The following is a 17970-nucleotide window of genomic DNA, read 5'->3' as shown; positions in this document are numbered from 1 at the left end:
ATGACGGCGTTATCTGATCAGAAATGTCACAGTGAATAATAATAATAATAATAATAATAGTGAATTTAAGCCTCGGATGAAAGCCACTGGTTTGGCCCGGTCTGAGCAGCAATACGTCGGAATCACCTGCCTGAAATCCGACAACGTCCTGCAGCACGGCTGGGAAAACGTCCGTGCGCGATCCATACCACCTGTGTGTGAACGCACCCGGAGCGGCGCAGGGAAGGGAACAATGTCCTTGACGCGCACACAACGACGCGTTATGTGCGTTGACAGCTCCGGTAGCAGTCGAGCAGAAACGGTTTGCTACCGAGTGCCCCCCCTCCGCCTACCGACAGGAGCGATTGGTCGGGGAAAAAAACACGGTGGCACTGATTCGGTGCGCCTTTACGCAGCGCAAACAGCAGCCGCGACAGATGTTTGCGTGAACAAAACAAGCCCACGCACGCTCCGCACTCACCTTTCCTCCTTTCTGCCGGGAGTCCTCTCTGGATGCCAAAAGGCTTTTCCTCCCTTTTCTTTCAACTGGTTAATAATAATAATAATAATAATAATAAGATCCAGTAATTCCAACTCAGGAGCTGCGCTGCGTTCTCCCTCACCCACGCAGGACGCGTGGTCGTGCCCGGATCGAACCGATAAATGCCCCGGGGTCGACCTCCGAAGGCAACTCGGAAGTTTGATAGAAAGTTACGGCTTTGCGTCGCTGCGCTATGCAGCTGCTGGAGCGATGATCTCATTTACGCAGCTTCTCTACGTCTCTCTCTCTCTCTCTCTCTCTCTCTCTCTCTCTCTCTCTCTGAGTCTCGCGAGAACGTTTCGTGGGAAAATCAAACGTTTCCCTGGAAACGACGCTCACCTGTCGTGGGTGGACAAGGAGGAGGAAAAAGAGATCTGACTATATAATAAAGAGATATCTGCTTTCCTCATTAACATTATTGGATGTCAGCAATGGACCATTAAACTAATACTAATAATAATAATAATTAAATCACGTGACATACTGTGACAAGCTCAAACATTTAAATGTGATATGCAAAATCAGCGCGTCTTCCTACACGGATATAAAGCAGTGGCAGGTAAATGAGTGCTGCTGTTGTCCCCGAAGCAACCGCCAAAGACGATCCAGTGCAGCCTGGCCTGTGCAGCCAGCGGCTCTGACATCATCGGCTGATGTAAATGCGAGTGGATGTGCAGAAAATCCACTGCTAATCTGCAGACCTTGCAAACATCGCACAGTGTGCATAGCAAATTAAATCTGGATGAGAGTTCATTATAGGCAATGGCAATGCTTTCACAAGGCTTAATGCAATGCTTGTTTCAAGGTGTCACTGTGGTTGTAAAATATTCCTTTTTGTTGTACCGGCAACTGATAATCTTTTATGAAAATGTGTGGTTCTCATAAGGAAGGAATCAGCAGGATGCAGGCGGGAGAACGATGCATAGAACTGTGTCATTTTAGTGAATTTTCCGTGCAATGGCAAGAAGAATGATCATTCCAGATTCTTCCTCCTGCATTTCATGCCTCATTTCCATGCCCACGCAGAGTCGTATCAGGCATGTCTATTTTCGTCAACTTTGCGTCAGAGGCATTGCCTTGTCGTTTGAAGGGGCCAATTAAAACAGATTGTTCGTAGAGAGAAAGAGAGAGGGAATGTTGGATTTCAGGATTTTATTCCTGTGCAAATGTTTTGCAAGTGTGTGTGAGGTGAATGCTAATTGGTAAATGCATGACAGGAGTTATCAGTGGAGATAATCAGGTCAGCAGCACCATCTGCTGGTCACGGTAGCACAGAACACGAAACAAAATGATGCAATGGAATGTTTCTAAAGGGAAAATGTTTTTATTTAATTACACAGGAAAACTCTTTTTACATACATTTGCTTAAATCCTCCACTATTCTTCAGCTCTTATAAGGCATCAGATAATATTCCCTCAGTATTTAAGAATATCATCCTCATTCAATAAGGCTTAAAAGCGTGGAGGACAGTCTGCTAGGCTTGACTATGACTGATGATAAGTCATTTAGAGGTGGAGGCTATTATTAGGTCTTAGCTAATCTTAACAGTCTCTGAATGTCAGGCTCGATATCAATGGTGGGAAACTTTTTGCTGTATCTTTTAAAGGGTTCTCCCTCTGGCCCAATGAGAAATTTCTCAAAGTTCCAAGAGACGTCCGTCCTGTTGATGGGACTCCAAGTGAGAAATTTGGGATCCTGCATGAGAGAGTTTGGGTCATCATTAGGATAGGGGAGCTTATCTTTAAGATAGGCAAAGACCGGATGTGTGTTTGTTCCGTTGACGTCGCATTTCTCAAAGATGGTGAAGTTCGGCTGAAAGCCTCCGCCTGGACGCACGTGCTGCAGGGAATTCAGGATCTCGCCATTGGAGCAGTTCTCCTGCAAAACGCAAGCACTCATATTGTCCTGCCGTTTAATACTCTGCAAAAATACTCGTGATATAAAAAGGATTAAGTCAGATTTAAAAAAATTCTCAGTAGGTAGAGGTATTGCGATTGTAAAACACACGTAGAAAATTTACATCTTGCAATCTAACAATGATCTTACCATCTAGTGGGATTCAGTTTCCTGGCTGTATTAAAATAAATGTTAGATAACCATGAACACCTCAGAGAGACAGAGCGAGAGAGAAAACTTGAGTAAACGGATTAAAAAAAGGTTCACCATGAATGAATCTGTAATTTCATCTGGTGTCTGACCTTAATCGAGACCAGGTGTTGCAGCGTCCTGATTAATTCCAAAAAGGAGAACTTGCACTTCTCAACTCACCTGATATCCGAACTGGTTACATGGAAAACCCAGGACCACCAGCCGATGGGGGTATTTGCTCTGGAGCTGGCTGAGTTGGCTGAAGTCCCGGGTGGTGGTGCCTCAGAGAGAGGCCACATTCTCTATCAGGACCACCCGCCCCCTGAACACATTGAAATCCGTTATGCCCCCCTCCAGCGTGGTGGCCTTCAGATCGTAGAACGTTTTGGCGATGAACGTCATCTCAGCTCCCGTGTTTCCGCGCTGATCTCAGCGTACGACCGCTTCGAACTGCTGTGGTCACCTGACCAGACAGAACGCCGTTTTTCCATTGGTGTCAAATAGCTCTGCAGGTAACTGATGCATGATCTGACATACGACACCCTTTACAAGCATCAGAATGATGCAGCTAGTTCCAAAACCAATCAAGAACTCTAGGTAGTTGTTGAATTTCAGTGATGCGTCTTGACCCGTTTGTTTTCTTAATAAAGAAATTCATAACAGTACCTTTGAAAGCAAATTTAATTTGCTAATAATGACTAAAAGTGTTTTATTACATATTATCCTCGTTTCAGAGACTGTTAATTGGGAGCATCAGCACGGATTATGGCATGTTTTTCCTGCCTCGACACACGCCCTTACTTTTCCAGTCATCAAAGATCTAACACGGGATCACCTGTCTTTAACAGCAGGTAATGAAAAATAAAAGGAACCTACTGTAGTCCTAACTTCAGTCCAAATATGACTCAGCAATTCATTCAGACGCCCAAATAATACACTTTAAATATGAAAATTTCAATTTATTAACTTAAGTGGAAGTTCTGTTTTGCAACATTTCAAGCATTAAATTAGACACATGTGGTTCATTGGCAGACCCTGAAAAAAATTATTTAGCAGCAACAACACTTCTTAAATGTAAAATATACAGTAGACAAGGCCAGTCATAGTCATGAAGCCAACTGTACATACATTAAGAATTGTAAATAAACATGTACTGCAGTCAAAAAGGTCACTGAATATGGCACAACACTGTCCTCCCTTGAGGAAGGAGGAAGTCAAATGTGAAAATGAAGCCATCAATACTTGGTTTCACTTTCAAGGTAATAAATAATTGAGCTGCGTCCTCCGGCTGCATGCGGTTTACTAGTTGCAAATTTATATACACATTTCCCCCTAAATAAATTATAAATGTGTTGCCTGCATATCAAAATTGTGACAAGTGACAAAAGAAAAAAAAGTGACAGAATGCAATAAAATAAATAGATGCGAATAACCTCTCACCAATGAAACGTTTTGAAGGAACAAATGTGTAAAAAGCTACTTTTAGTATAAAATGTGCTTCCCATTGCTTACAGATTTCAGCGATCGTGAGACAGTACCGCCCCTCTCTCGGTTGTTTCTGCCAACTGCACTCATCACCGTGTACCTTTACCAACTGAAACTACTTCTGGTCCAGACGTCACAGCATAAACGAAGGCGGGGGGGGGGGGGGGGGGTCTTAAGCTATGGCAGGAGACATGGCACTGTGGGCGAACGGGTGTCTAACATGCACAGGTCCTTTGGGTTTTGTTGGACTCTTGTTCACCCTTCTCTACGTCCAAAACAGCCTTTTCCAGATAATCATCCAGAGAGCCCAACAAGCTGTCCACGTCTCTCTTATTAGCCTGCAGCAATAGTTCTGCCACACGAGTGAAGGCCTGAAGAAAGTGAAACGCAATCACATTAGACAACTTTGCCACAATGGTGTCAATATTCTAGTCAATGTTGCCAACGCGTTTTGCTCAAGTCCCTCTTTTGTCATGGGCGTAAAAAAAAAAGCCTTTAATATTTGTGTGTTTGACCTATGCTTCATCCACCATATTCATGCTAAATCCAGCCATGTGGCACTTTGCTGCAGAATTGTATGGAGGTGTGGCTCTGTTCATTTGAACAGCAAATATAAAGTAAAAAAAAAGACAACCAGGCTGATAAGGATAAAAATTAAAGTAGCCGGTTTAGAGGCATCTCTTGTCCTACCTCGGTGATGTTACTGCCAGAGGAGGCACTGGTCTCAAAAAACTCCATCCCATATGTCTTTGCTAGCTGCAAGATTCAATGAGACATGGTTAGAAATAAACACAACAATGTCAACAACACATTTCCTGAGAATGTCATCGAGATCCACCCATAACCTTTAGAGTTATGGGCGGTAATACGTTTATACCTGACCTTGCTTCCTTGGTCTTTTGTCACCTGCCTCCCGAGCTCATCATCACACTTGTTTCCCACCAAGACCCTCTGCACCATGCATGGGGAAAACTGGAAGTAAATAAATATCCACTCATGTAGAGATAAGAGACTTCATCACCTCGCCACTCACATTAAATCTTTGGGATTACAGTGAACAGAAAAAGTGAGTGGACAGGTAATACAGATGGGGGGGGGGGGGGGGGGATGAGTTTCACTTCCTTACTTCATCCACATCACTGACCCACTTCGCTAGGTGCTGAAAGGACTGCTTCCTTGTGATGTCGTACACAAAGACGATACCCTGGACAAGAATCCACAGGAGAATATTTACAGAATGAATGATAGAATACCTCGTAAAAGGTAACGTCAGACTCCAGTGTCCATAAATGTATACCTGTGCCCGCCTGTAGTACTGTTTGGTAAGAGTCCGATAACGATCCTGACCAGCCGTGTCCCTGCAAGATAAAAACACGCAGCACACATCAGCAGGAGAGGATCACACACACGCCGACTTACTGTAAACACAATAACACTGGAAGTTAACTTACCATATCTGCATCCGCACTTTGATTCCATCTACTTCTATTGTTTTCATTTTAAAATCAACTCCTGCCAAATATAAATGTGAGCAAGTTTGAGAAGAACACAATCAATACGCGTTTTAACAACAACATTAAATAAACTCTGCACCTTTGTTCAAACTCCATCAAGTGCCCAGACCTGGATTTTTTAATGCCACGTTTAGTCATAATTCATCCACTCCTCATTCGTATTACAAACAAGACACTTGGATTCAAATGTGCTTAGGCTGCAAGTTAATTATAAGCCCGAGGTTCCTTTTCCTAAACAAACTGTAGTTAAAATGGATGACGCCTGAGTAAACACCATTTGTCAGTATGCAGCAGTTTCTTTGAGGATATTGTTACGACAGTCCAGAGGCAGACAGGAGAGTAGTCAGCATTCAGGTTCAAGGAAGTGGCATTCAGAGTAAATTAAATCCCATAAAGGATAAATCATTACAGCTATTTGTTTTAAAGTTAAACCATCATTGTTTCTGATCTTCTTTCTGCCATTTTATAGCACCATTCTACATCATGCTTCACTAAAACACCAAACTATACATTCTACAAGTTCAATAATGGCTCATCTACCATTCAGTTTTAATAACTATACTGCGCACATTTCATCATCTGGCCTGTAGGGGGGGCTCATCTTAAGATATTAACGCTCAATGCAAGAAAAGATCAGGCCTTTTAATATATGAATAGTGTTTGTTACTGCCTGAAGCCCACACATTCAGTTCACCGACACAAATATGTCAGAGAACTGAAGAAGACGAAGAAGAAAACAACTCTTCTTCGTCTTCCAATAACTTGGCATCAATGCCCAAGAATGAAACGATTACGCTTTGGTCAGTAGAAAGTTTACAATTTCAGCCATGGTGCCAGGATTTTTTTTTTTTTTTTTTGCAATACGTTTTGTTAACAATGCGCGTTCTCAAACAACTGGGTTTAATCCAGAATAAAGCCTCTCCGACCTGCAAGCCCCTTGCAAACATTTAACCCAGCTATCGACCTGCCGAAACCATTTCCCTCAGTCTCAGCTGATCATGCGATCAGGAACACGAGGCACCGATTCCAATAACTATCCCCAAGTTTCACTTCCAAAGTAAAATACTTTCAGGTTTAAGAATGCAACTGTCCCTTTCTGTTGTAAATTGCACCACATTTCACACACGGGCTTTCTCACAATTCTTTTAGGGTATATCTGAGAGGTACTCATATTTTAGAGAATTATAAATGAATCCTAAATATTACCGGGACCGCGTCTTTTTCCTTCTTCTTAATGCGGACATGTTTTTAAGCCTGTTTCACATGTTAACCCCATTTGCTCGCTTGGGCTGAATACACACTCCGAATAAAAGCAGAACATGACAGTAAATGTTCTGAGACATCAACACAAACGACGCAGCCCGGACGGATACTTTGTCCCGTTTTCAGAAAGTGTTCTCTGACGTGAACAGGTGAGTTTAAAAACGGACGCCGTCACCGAAAACCTGTTGGATATCTTACCGATAGTGGAGATATGACAGCCATCAAACTCGCTTTCTGAGAACCTGCGGAGGATGCAGGTCTTCCCGACGCCCGAATCTCCGAGGATCAGCAGCCTGAACAGAACGTCGTACTCTTTAGCCATGACCATTAACTAAAATATTGACGAAAACATGACTTTTTTTTTCTTTTTTTTTTATAAAGCTTCAGGCTGATGTCTTTTCTCAGCAATTGCGGTGCTGCATTCATTAAACCTCGGAAATGTGCGAGTTCATTTAGTTAAAAACGAAATATTTTAGCGAACGCTGTCTTTAAGATGGATACATGACTTTCACAATAAGAAAGGCAAAACGAGCATCATAGTAAGTGTTCTACACAATTACTCAAAGCACCATGTAATGTTTTGTGAATGCGCCCTTCGGTTATTTAAGATATCCCACGGTCACAAACGCACCACTTAACCTACATCCTCAAAGAGGCAGCAGTGGGAGTGTCACTTGTGTTACGTCACGCAAAGCTAATCAATATTTAAATGCAGAACAAACACAGGTAGACAGAGCAGCCGCTTCAGGCTTGTTGTAAATACCGACGCCCTGAAACCAAATCCTTATAAGACTAAAAGCGGCCTTATTTCGGCAACCAGTGCAAAAAAGAAAAGAAAAATTGATGAACATTATCACTACTTTTACATGTTCTATGATTATAACCTATCAAATCATAAACCGTCTCAGAGCAAACACTGCTTTTTGACTTTCATCACCCTGAATTATTCTGATGGTCAGGTTATTGAGCCCAATCAGGCCAACACCAATACCTAAAACATCTTGAAAAGTGAGGATGCCACTTGGGGTGACATTTTCTTCCAAACCTGAACGCAGAAACATGTCTCCTGTTGTTGATATTGCCCATTTAGCTAACATGAATATTCACAGGTGAATTCTTATTAAATATGAATCCACTAATCTCTAACACTAACATGTAAACATTTAAACAGGAAATATCCCCTGGTTGTTTATACAATTAATATGTTTGATCACATCTTAGTCTTTTATTGACAGGTACCGTTTTGAAACAACACATAAAACATGAGTCACAAATAAATCCTAAAAGGATAAAATAGTTTTATTTATAGTCTTATAATAAAGGTATGCCTTAACTTGCAAGACAACGGTTGGCAGTATGTACAACATACCTGTAATTTCCATGGAATGGAACGAACAAATATTGATCACATACACACTAGTTAACCTCTGCAAAAAGGAAAAACAAAGAAAGATCAACATTCCCAGCGCAGGCAAATATTTCAAGGGAAGGCTTTTTTTTTTTTTGCAGAGCATTTAAGAGTATACAGTGTTATATACTACACACTGAAATGGACTTCCATAAACAAAAATAAAAGTCACCACCATTTAACAGCATTGTGTAACAATACGTATCAATTCGGGGATTTGGTCAACCTTTAATTTATTTGATGAATTAAAAAAAAAAAAAAGGAAAAAAAAAAACAATAAATAGTTGATTCGTTTGAAAATCCACAACGAGAGCAGGTCAACTTATTTTGCCCTCCTGTGTCCTGAAAAAACATCCAGCCAAATATGAGGCCGATCAAATGCAGGGGTGAGAAATAAATTTTGTTTCAAGAGCATAAATAGAGGGATTCCGTTTGATCACACAAACAGTTTCAAAGACAAAAGCTTCAGCCACGTTACACTGAATGAGTAGCGTCACATTTGCTCTACTAAAGTCTCATACCAGGTCATTTTCACATTTAATCATGAATGCTATCACGAGGTTTTGAAAAGCGTCAAATAATTCAAGACTGCAGAGCTGCCTCACTTGGGGAGGGGGCCTTAAAAGTTTTTGCAGGGCCACAACAGAAGGGATGGGATATTTACCAGGAGTGGGGGGAAAAAAAAAAAAAGTATAAGAATTTTATATATCAGCGCCTCGTCTCCTGGACTGGGGTAAAAAGGCGGGGCTGAGTGCAGACAGGTGGGAAGAGTTGGTGCTGGTGGGCAAAAAAAAGTCTGTCTAGCTTGCCTCCACGCGCAGCTTCTTCCTGTTGGGCGGCTCATCTGGCTCTGATTCAGAGCTGGAGTCGGACCCGCCGTCAAACGCAGAGACCGCGCTCCCTTTGCGGTTCGTGTACAAGCTGCTATCGGAGGAGCAGTTTGTCTGGAGCTGAGTGTTCCCCTTGGCCTTCTCCAATGCACGAACTGAAACGAGAACTAAAACCTTTATATTCATACCTGCTCCTGAATGACGGTGAAAAGATGCGAACCACAATCGTTCCACTTACCTTGCTGCTCCAGCAGCGCGTTCTGCTTCTTCAAGTCGTCGATGTCTTGCTGGTGGGTGTTGTTTTTCCGCCTCATGTACTGGATGTACTCGGTGGCTTTGTCTAGAATCTGTGCTCTGGAAGCCTGTTTGACAGAGTTCTGTCAGCAACAAATTCAGAGAGCCATAGGACAATGTGGCAGGGCCTTATCACACAAGAGAAGCATCACATTTTCTCTCTAAACATTACTAATAACTCAAATCGCAGAATTTTTAAAAAAGCCATCTAGAAATGCTCAAATCAATGCTAATAACAATGTAAATGTAATTGTTGTATAGATATACACGCACATAAAATGATATAATTGATATACAGTATTAATGCAATATAAAATATGGTTTTATTATGAGATTTACCTTCGAGACCTTTACACGTACTGGTACTCTTACATAAACTCAGACATAATAGTTCTGCCTTTGGAAGGCTTTGTGTTCTTGATAGCATCCTTCTGTTTTAAGATTGTATATATTGTTGATGTACTCCGTTGCTCGTATCTTAATATTTACGCTCGAGTCTCAACGGAAAATATTGCTCATAGGCCGGCCCGTATCCTGGAACGCTCGTATGTCGAGGTTTTGCTGTATTAGATCTCTGTAAATAAACCTCTCCTTTAAAGTTGTAAGGGTACAGACAGAGACAGGTGGAGCAAGTCGGAGCGTTTAGTCAGACACCAGAGGCGTAAGTGCGAGGAGAAAAAAAAAAAAAGAACTTCAGGCTTAAGCAAAGCAAGCAGATTAAAATAGTTTGTGATTGAACACTACAAGGTGGAGAATCTGGATGATGGAAAAATTAATAATCTACACACTAGAGATGGGGTGGTAGAGAAATGGAGAAATAAAACTGCCCCAAACTCCCACCCCTGACCCTGCTGCAACGCATCTGTGGGAAACACTGGATTCCAATATGAAGGTTATGTTGTTTTGGACTGTCACATGAACAGCTTTGCTCAGCATTGAAATGAATTGGCCTTGGGAGGATTTACTACTTTAGGAGCTGCAGCTGACGAGCCAAAGTCTCCAACGCTGTGAAAACCAGTGAAAAAGCACAGCAGTAAAAAAAAATAAAAAAATAGAGAGAGAGAGAGAGCCGAGTGGAAGATTTACGCAACCGTCTCCTCAACTTCATATTGCTTGTGTTGGCAGGGATTGGATGAACACAGATCACACAGGACGTGAACACGTTTCCACTCACCTTCTCTCCTTGTAATTCCGGCACAGAATCTCGTAAACCATGAAAGCTGTCTTTAATGTGGTCCCTGCGTTTGCGCTCAAGCGCATTGTGATGAGCTCGCTTGTCTGCCTGCAAGGGATGATAAACATTTCTACTTGGGTTATACGCACAACGATAATTAAGACAAAATTAAGGGCATCAAAAGAAAGTGCATGACTCGATTTCCATGCAAGACAGCAGGGTGAAATTTAAAGCTGCAATATGCAAATCCATCAGCTTTACATTGCAAATAAATAGTAGTCTTGCATTTCTTGGGTTTTGCACATGCACTCCTAAAGTTTCCTGTTCCCACACAGCGAAAACAAACATTCTAAGCATGGTTCTAAGGAAGCGAGTGTTCCACAGAATCTCAACCCCAGATAAGTTGAGTCATTTCAGCCTCGCCTTAATACTGTTTCAAACCGGCTGCATGTCAGTAATTAAAAAAAACAATATTGACTCAATTACTTCAGTGGCGAATGCTTCCGAGAAATTCAGTTTTTAGTCCAAGTATTTGCTAACCCATCAAAGAAGGTTTCAGCAACGGCATGATTCAGAGGCCTGCCAGTGTATGCAAACCGAGGCTCTGAGGAATCTGTGGCCAGACCCTGTCACGAGTTTCAGGAACACAACTTTTGTTAAAAAAAAAATACTGCCACACACTGAAAGGGACCTAAAGGATCTGCATTTAGCATGCAGTCAGCGTAAAGCTGCATGTAGCAGGTAGTATCTGTCCGAGATGTCATGTAATGTCCTGCAACAGCACAATTCTCCGTGTGCATTTAGTAAACAGTCTTTAATCTCCCGATTTGCAAGGCGATCAAGCTGCATTCTGGATGCCCATCCATTTGTGTAACTACGTGTAAACTACAATCATGCAATGTGTGACTTCACTGACTTATTTTTGTATTTTCTTTTTCTTTTTTTTAAAACTTCACAGCGGTTATTGTCAGGACTGTTTCGAACGCAATCGGGAGTGCAATGCCTGTTTCTGAATACATAATCATGGGGACAGTATGGCGAAAAAAAGCAGTCACAGTACATTTAAAACAAAATGTTCAATACTTTGAATAGATTGACTCGGAATTACTGATGATATCAATTTCAGGAATATCGACGGTGCAATTTTATCAGATCACACTAGTGTTCAACTTTTCATTTAAGCGTCATTGACTTTGTGAAATAACAGCAATAATTACTATTTTTCAATCCCTTTTGACAGCTAACAGCGCCATAATTGTAAATAAAAATTAATGCGCAAGAAAATCCACACGACTGCTGACTAATGTGTTTCCCCCTTCATTTACAATAATCCAGCCATTAAAAAAATAATAATAATATACCTTTAGTCCAACAGCTTTCTACTCGTCTTAAAAGCTAAATGTTTTGCTAAAGAAACCCAAGTAGCTAGTTAGCTAACTCAATCAGATAGCAATGGGTTGGCAGGAATGTTGAAGTTGCTGTTCGGCTGACACTTTGGTTAGCCAAGTGCTACTTGTAGAGGAAACTAAACTACATACATCGCTGTCGACGTCGATGTCATCGTTTTCGCTCATTCTTCGGTAAAAAGGTATGAGGGAAAATATAACAATCAGCTGACAAAAACTCCAAATGTAGGCAAAATATCCAAATGTATCGCGGAGATTTCCTACAGCAGATACATGACGACCAGCAAGCCTACACGTGATTCGCCTACACATGGATGGTGAAAACATAAACAGCGCAGGCGCAGTAATGTCAGTCCTTGTGGGTAATGAAGTCAATCGCCTCCGCAGAGCCTGGTTTGCGCTGCTGCTGATTTTTAGAATTTATACTTCATTTCCCAGAATCCTATTAATTTGGACACGCCCACCATAATATGCCATTATTGCTAGAGTTTCAAACACGACAGCTCTGTCAAGTATCACAACTTAAGTGCACAGCTAAAGATAGTTTTCAAATGCATTTTTAACACCATTGTTATTCATAAATGAGCAACGCCTTGAACACATATACTCATTAAAATATTTACTCAATCATATAATTATATATAGATTGTTAGTGACATAATAAATCATATAATCAACCTAATTGAAGAAATTAAAAATAATGAATGATTAACACTGATGTCCTGTTTTTCATGCACTCAAGGTCTGGGTGATAAACATATAAATCTGGAACATCTGGAACACCCCTCTGACAGAGTTTATGTTCAATTTAATTCTGTTCTTTCAATAAACCTTGTGATTTGCTGAAATCTGACATCTTTGTCTTGTGCCATTTATGGAATTAACAAACACACTGTCCAGGTATCTGAGGGCCGGACAGTTCTGGTCTTCTCGAACCTGTGATGCTCATATGATGTGATATAGTTCCCATAAATATTTATCTCTTGCATTCTGTGGTATCAAGGACCAACGTGCTCATTGTTGAAGTACTCTCTTTCACTGCCAGGAGGCCACCGCGCTACAATAACTCGGCATATGATTATGACGCCAGATGGCGGCCTGGCTCTTTCCTGGCTGCCCTCCCCCACTCACCATCCTGGACACTCCACAGGACAGAAATAGACTCTGCAGAAGTCAATCACTGTTTATGCATGAAATGCAGCAATATGAAATGTGCTCTAGGATCCAGAAGTTGTTTTGTCTAATATGAATTAAACAATTGTTTAACTTCCTGAAACCTACTGTACAGTGTGAGGTGTGTGTGTGTGTGTGTGTGTGTGTGTGTGTGTGTGTGTGTGCTCTATTTATTGTGACATGTTTCTTTTACGTTTAAAACACAGAGAGCCGGTGAGAAAAAATGTATTTTGCCAAGTACTCTCTTTTCTTGTGCTTGTCATTGTGATTATTTATTTTTAACTTCATAGATCTGTGTTCAGGCGGTGCGGTTGTTAGTACTTTCACCTCACAGCAAGAAGGGACTGGGCTCGAATGGCATCTGTGCAGAGTTTATGTGGTCTCCCCATGTCCACTTGGATTTTCTCCAGTTTCATCCCACGTCCAAAAATACACAATTGAGGTGAATTGATTCCTCCAAATTGTCCGTAGGTGTAAAGAGACAGAGAACCACTCACAGACACAGTTACACCCAGGTGCACCCCGCCTCTCGCCCATAGCAAGCTGGGATAGCGTCCAGCAACTCCCATGACCAGCAAAGTGGGGGGAAACGGCTATAGATGAGATGATCGTCTCGTCTACAAGAAAATGATGAGATGGTTCTTACACATTGATAATCTGATCTCGGTATTAATAATTTATTGATTTATTGATTAGAAGGACACACCTTAGCCAAGGCCAATGGTCCACTGTTTTATGACATGCTGATCCGTAAGAACAAGCAATAATTTGTCTAGTATAATTTTGACAGCCAGAGGGGCTAAAGCAGTGATATTATTTACTTTATTTAAATAGGATTTGTTGTGTTGGTTCTCCATTAAGTGGTGTTAGAAAATGATCAAAATCATTCTTATTATAAGGATTGTCTCTAAATTTGATTCTAAATGTTACCCTTTTGTAATGGAACCAATTTGCAAATTCATTATGGTTTTTTCCATTTTCTTTTATCCTTTTTCAGATGGAAATATGGGAGTTAGGCTCAGTTGGATACCAATTTGTTCTGAAATACATTATTTGTAACAGGGAGCAAATTAATTCCTTATTGCTCTCCCCATTCTCTCAGAGGCACCTGGTCCGACTTTAGTTATTTTATCGCTTCTTTTATTATCTGTTTTTTTTCAACACTTTCATTCCTCTTATGTAAAAAAGTTTGCATCATCTCCTGGAGGCCTTTTTTCATGCTTTAAAAAAACTAAAACATTATTGCACAACTCAGGAATCTGTTCCTATAAAAAGTCAGATCCATTGATATTTTAAAATCTAATCTCAACCAGGTTTAAGACATTAGTCCAACAACCTTGTTGGACATACAGTATCCAATCGGTTGTGTTAGCTGTAAATCAAAGGTCTGAGAGTACAAAGCACCCCAGTTTCAGGGGTTCAGAGGAAGGTCCCTTTTAAAAAAAGACTTGTAAACCTACTGGGCAAACTAAATCGTATTGTCAGTTGCATAATATTAATTACATTAATTTGTTTGCACATTCAAATGAGGCCAAAATAATTAAGGGCTGCTTTGGACAAAATGGGGCATTGCCATTCTCTTGTTATGACCCCATGTGACAGAGAGGGAGGGCAGGACGCAGAAAAAAGGGATTAGACACAAGACTGTGACCGGAGCTGGAAACAAGTGTGGGAGTGAGCCCTGTGAAGTTACACAAGTTAGCCTGAATGTAAGGTAACTAAATATTTTCATTACTTTTGATATATTTATATTATATTTGTTTGTAATAGGCTAAAACTGGCACTATTTATTTATTTATTTTACTCTTACAGCAGTGTTGTAGTTCTCGAGACTGGACACCAATGTACCGTGCTGGAGTGGGAATTTTTGTTAGTTTATTATGTGAGAGTAAAAGTGAGGAAAGCTGCCATTTCACTTTAGGCTAAGGATCACATTTTACATGTTCTCATTGTCAAGTTCAATTTAAATGCCCCCCCCCCCCCCCCCCCCCAAAAAAAAAACCCATGAAGGATTTAGAATCTGTACACCAAGATCCTGATATCGCTTTTTTGTATGTGACATGGATTTCAAATTTCATTCCAATGCTCTTAAAAACATGTTCCGTGCATAAGATAAACAAAGGTAATAAAGTTATTTTGTGTCAAATATACATAAATGCTCACTAGTCTCTAGAAAATTCACCATAAATCTGTTTGAGTAACATTTTCAAATATGTATGTATATTAAATGTATTTTGTCTTTATGTTTTGTTTTTCTCTGTAAATCTGTAGAATAAATTATCTTAATTTGGTTTAAAATCTGACAAAGATTGTAGGACCTTTTTTCTACAGACTCCTATCAGGGATTTCATTTTAGCCTCTGAGAAAACAATCACATTCTCCACAGAAGTCCTAACAATGAAATATAACAACATGCATAAATTCAAGCCTACCTAACCCTAAATGGAAATGAACTGAAAATGACTGCATTTCATCTTTTGTTGCTGGTTTGTTTTTTGTAACAGGGGAAAGAAGCAGCACCCGTGAAAACACTCACTGCGCTGTTGGACCACAATGAATGTCACTGAAATCTACAAGGGAATATCTAGCAGCTATATTGAAGGAAATGGCTCCAGCAATGGAAGTTTGGGTACCCTGATCATCCCCCACAGCCTCAACAAAACCATAAATATCTTCAGTATCATCATCCTCTTCATCACCATGATATCCCTTGGCTGTACGATGGAGATTTTAAAAATAAAGAACCATTTCTTGAAGCCTAAAGGTGTAGCGATTGCACTGGTAGCCCAGTTTGGCATCATGCCCCTGGCTGCCTTCTGTCTGGCCAAAATCATGCAGATGGACCCTGCTAAGGCTGTGACTGTACTCATCTGTGGCTGCTGCCCAGGCGGAACATTATCTAATATATTTTCTCTGGCCTTAAAGGGTGACATGAACCTTAGGTAAGGCCCTTGTGGATGTCTTGATGGAAACTTACAAATGGCCATAATAATATACGGCACTGCTTAAGCATTCTTTATCATATTACCCATTGGGCATGTCAGTCTAACAATGCTTCTCCTTTCTCCAACACCCTCCAGCATTGTAATGACTACTTGTTCCAGTATTGCGGCCCTGGGAATGATGCCTTTGTTGCTTTATATCTACTGCCAAGGATTCGCCGGTCTGCAAAATGCTGTGCCATACGGCGGCATCATCACTGCTCTTGCACTCACCCTGGTGCCTTGCGCTATTGGCATTGCTATTAATCACTATAAGCCAAACTACTCACCGGTTGTGAAAAAAGTAAGACCCCAGAAATCAGAACATAAAACATTATTTTTGATGATAGTTGCACATTTGTAAGCGGAGGAGTCAAGGGAGTTTTCACAGCTTTATAGATGGATAACATCACTTTCTCATCAGGCAGGTTTCGCCATCCTGATCGTCTCCAGCATCATAATGTCCGTCCTCTCCGGAATCGCCATCAAAGATGCACTATGGATGATCCTCACAGCGGATGCTTTGTCTGTGGCTGCGCTGATGCCGCTGACTGGCTTTACGCTGGGATATGTCATGTCTGTCCTATGTAGACTCAGTCCACAGTAAGTGAAAACACACAAGCTACACAGTTGGATGCAAAATTATTCAAGCGTCATTAAACATTTGGCTTATTTGCAAAATGCTCCATCAGCTGTTTGCGGTTACAAATCACACACAATAGTTTAAATCACTCAACACAACAGATAGTACAAGTTTTTGTCCAACTTGATGCTTTTACGGTCGATTACAGTTTTTATTTTTTTAGGACAAATTTGAACATTTAGCTTGAAAATTAAGCAATGTAACAAAATCCTCAAACATTTACATTTGGTTTCATGAAAAACCTAAAAATTCAGAATAAACGAGCAGCAAAGAGATAACAAAATTTCTGTCAAGGCAGCAAATTAAGACAAACATATTGGGTTCTTTTCTTCTCTCCCAATAAAACCGGTGCATTTCAAATTGTATGCCAATCAAACTAGTGAATTCTGGTTTGTCTCTTTTTAGATGCAGCAGGACCATCTCCATGGAAACCGGTTGCCAAAACATCCAGCTCTGCACTGTCATCCTGAAGGTGGCTTTTCCCCCAGAGGTCATTGGGCCCATGTTTCTCTTCCCTCTCATATACATCTCACTCCAGTGTACTGAGGCCCTTCTCCTGGTCCTGTGCTTCAGATGTTACCAAACATTTAAACAACAAGCCGAGGGTAAGTTTCACAGCTGTCTTTTTGTTTTTGCAGCATGAGATTTGGTGGAGGGGTCAGACGAGCGCAAGCCTGCATTCCACACCAAAGAATCCACTGATCTTTCAAAATCCGATCTAAAGCCCGTCGCCCCTCTCTACACAGACGCAAGAGAACACGACAGCGTGGATGTTAAGCAAGAGGTGGCGAAACAGCCTTGACAGGGTCACAGATGAAGACACGGTGCCGAAGAAGAAGCGAAGGACAGTTGAGTCCTCTCTGCTGAGGATGCAGCAATTCAGAGCCCAAAGGCTCAATACCAGCTGCATATCCTTCACTCAGGCCTGTGAAGCTGACAAAGACTGTCAGTCAGAGCAGGGACACATACTTACACTTGAAACTGAGGTGTGTTATTTTGATACGTGAACCCACGAAAAATTTGTCTTAAACCTAAAATAACAAAATCAAGACACAAACCATTAACACTTTAAATTATATTTAATCAAAATGATCATATGGTATATACAGAGTAAATTTAACTTATAGCTTTTTTTTTTTACATATATATTAAATACTATCTGACAAAAAAAAATAATCCATTCCTTAGTC

The 17970-nt window shown here is 40.9% G+C and overlaps 4 protein-coding genes across 4 annotated transcripts; 1 reads left to right on the top strand and 3 right to left on the bottom strand.

Moving 5' to 3' along the window:
• Positions 1-1897: 1897 nt before the first annotated feature.
• On the bottom strand, positions 1898-3011 carry gpx2 (glutathione peroxidase 2). The gene is made up of 2 exons (XM_068752417.1): positions 2790-3011; positions 1898-2399 (listed from the first exon to the last, which is right to left on the bottom strand). Exons 1-2 carry the CDS (start codon positions 3009-3011, stop codon positions 2046-2048), a joined length of 576 nt encoding a protein of 191 aa, XP_068608518.1. The 3' UTR covers positions 1898-2045.
• A 1291-nt stretch (positions 3012-4302) lies between these two features.
• Positions 4303-7193, bottom strand: LOC137907947 (ras-related protein Rab-15-like). Its single transcript, XM_068752310.1, has 7 exons — positions 7070-7193; positions 5546-5606; positions 5392-5452; positions 5221-5298; positions 4977-5066; positions 4785-4850; positions 4303-4465 (listed from the first exon to the last, which is right to left on the bottom strand). The coding sequence occupies exons 1-7, from the start codon at positions 7191-7193 to the stop codon at positions 4310-4312; spliced, it is 636 nt and encodes a 211-aa protein (XP_068608411.1). The 3' UTR covers positions 4303-4309.
• A 965-nt stretch (positions 7194-8158) lies between these two features.
• Positions 8159-12151, bottom strand: LOC137907531 (protein max-like). Its single transcript, XM_068751879.1, has 4 exons — positions 12116-12151; positions 10578-10685; positions 9348-9486; positions 8159-9264 (listed from the first exon to the last, which is right to left on the bottom strand). Exons 1-4 carry the CDS (start codon positions 12149-12151, stop codon positions 9080-9082), a joined length of 468 nt encoding a protein of 155 aa, XP_068607980.1. The 3' UTR covers positions 8159-9079.
• Positions 12152-15709: 3558 nt separating this feature from the next.
• LOC137907994 (hepatic sodium/bile acid cotransporter-like) lies at positions 15710-17582 on the top strand. Its single transcript, XM_068752356.1, has 5 exons — positions 15710-16098; positions 16237-16441; positions 16562-16740; positions 17186-17385; positions 17527-17582. The coding sequence occupies exons 1-5, from the start codon at positions 15710-15712 to the stop codon at positions 17580-17582; spliced, it is 1029 nt and encodes a 342-aa protein (XP_068608457.1).
• The last annotated feature ends 388 nt before the right edge of the window (positions 17583-17970 follow it).

This window comes from Brachionichthys hirsutus, chromosome 18, assembly GCF_040956055.1.
Source record: "Brachionichthys hirsutus isolate HB-005 chromosome 18, CSIRO-AGI_Bhir_v1, whole genome shotgun sequence".
Taxonomy (NCBI): Eukaryota; Metazoa; Chordata; class Actinopteri; order Lophiiformes; family Brachionichthyidae; genus Brachionichthys; species Brachionichthys hirsutus.
The sequence above is the reverse complement of the archived record's forward strand: the minus strand, read 5'-3'. Positions and strand labels throughout refer to the sequence as shown.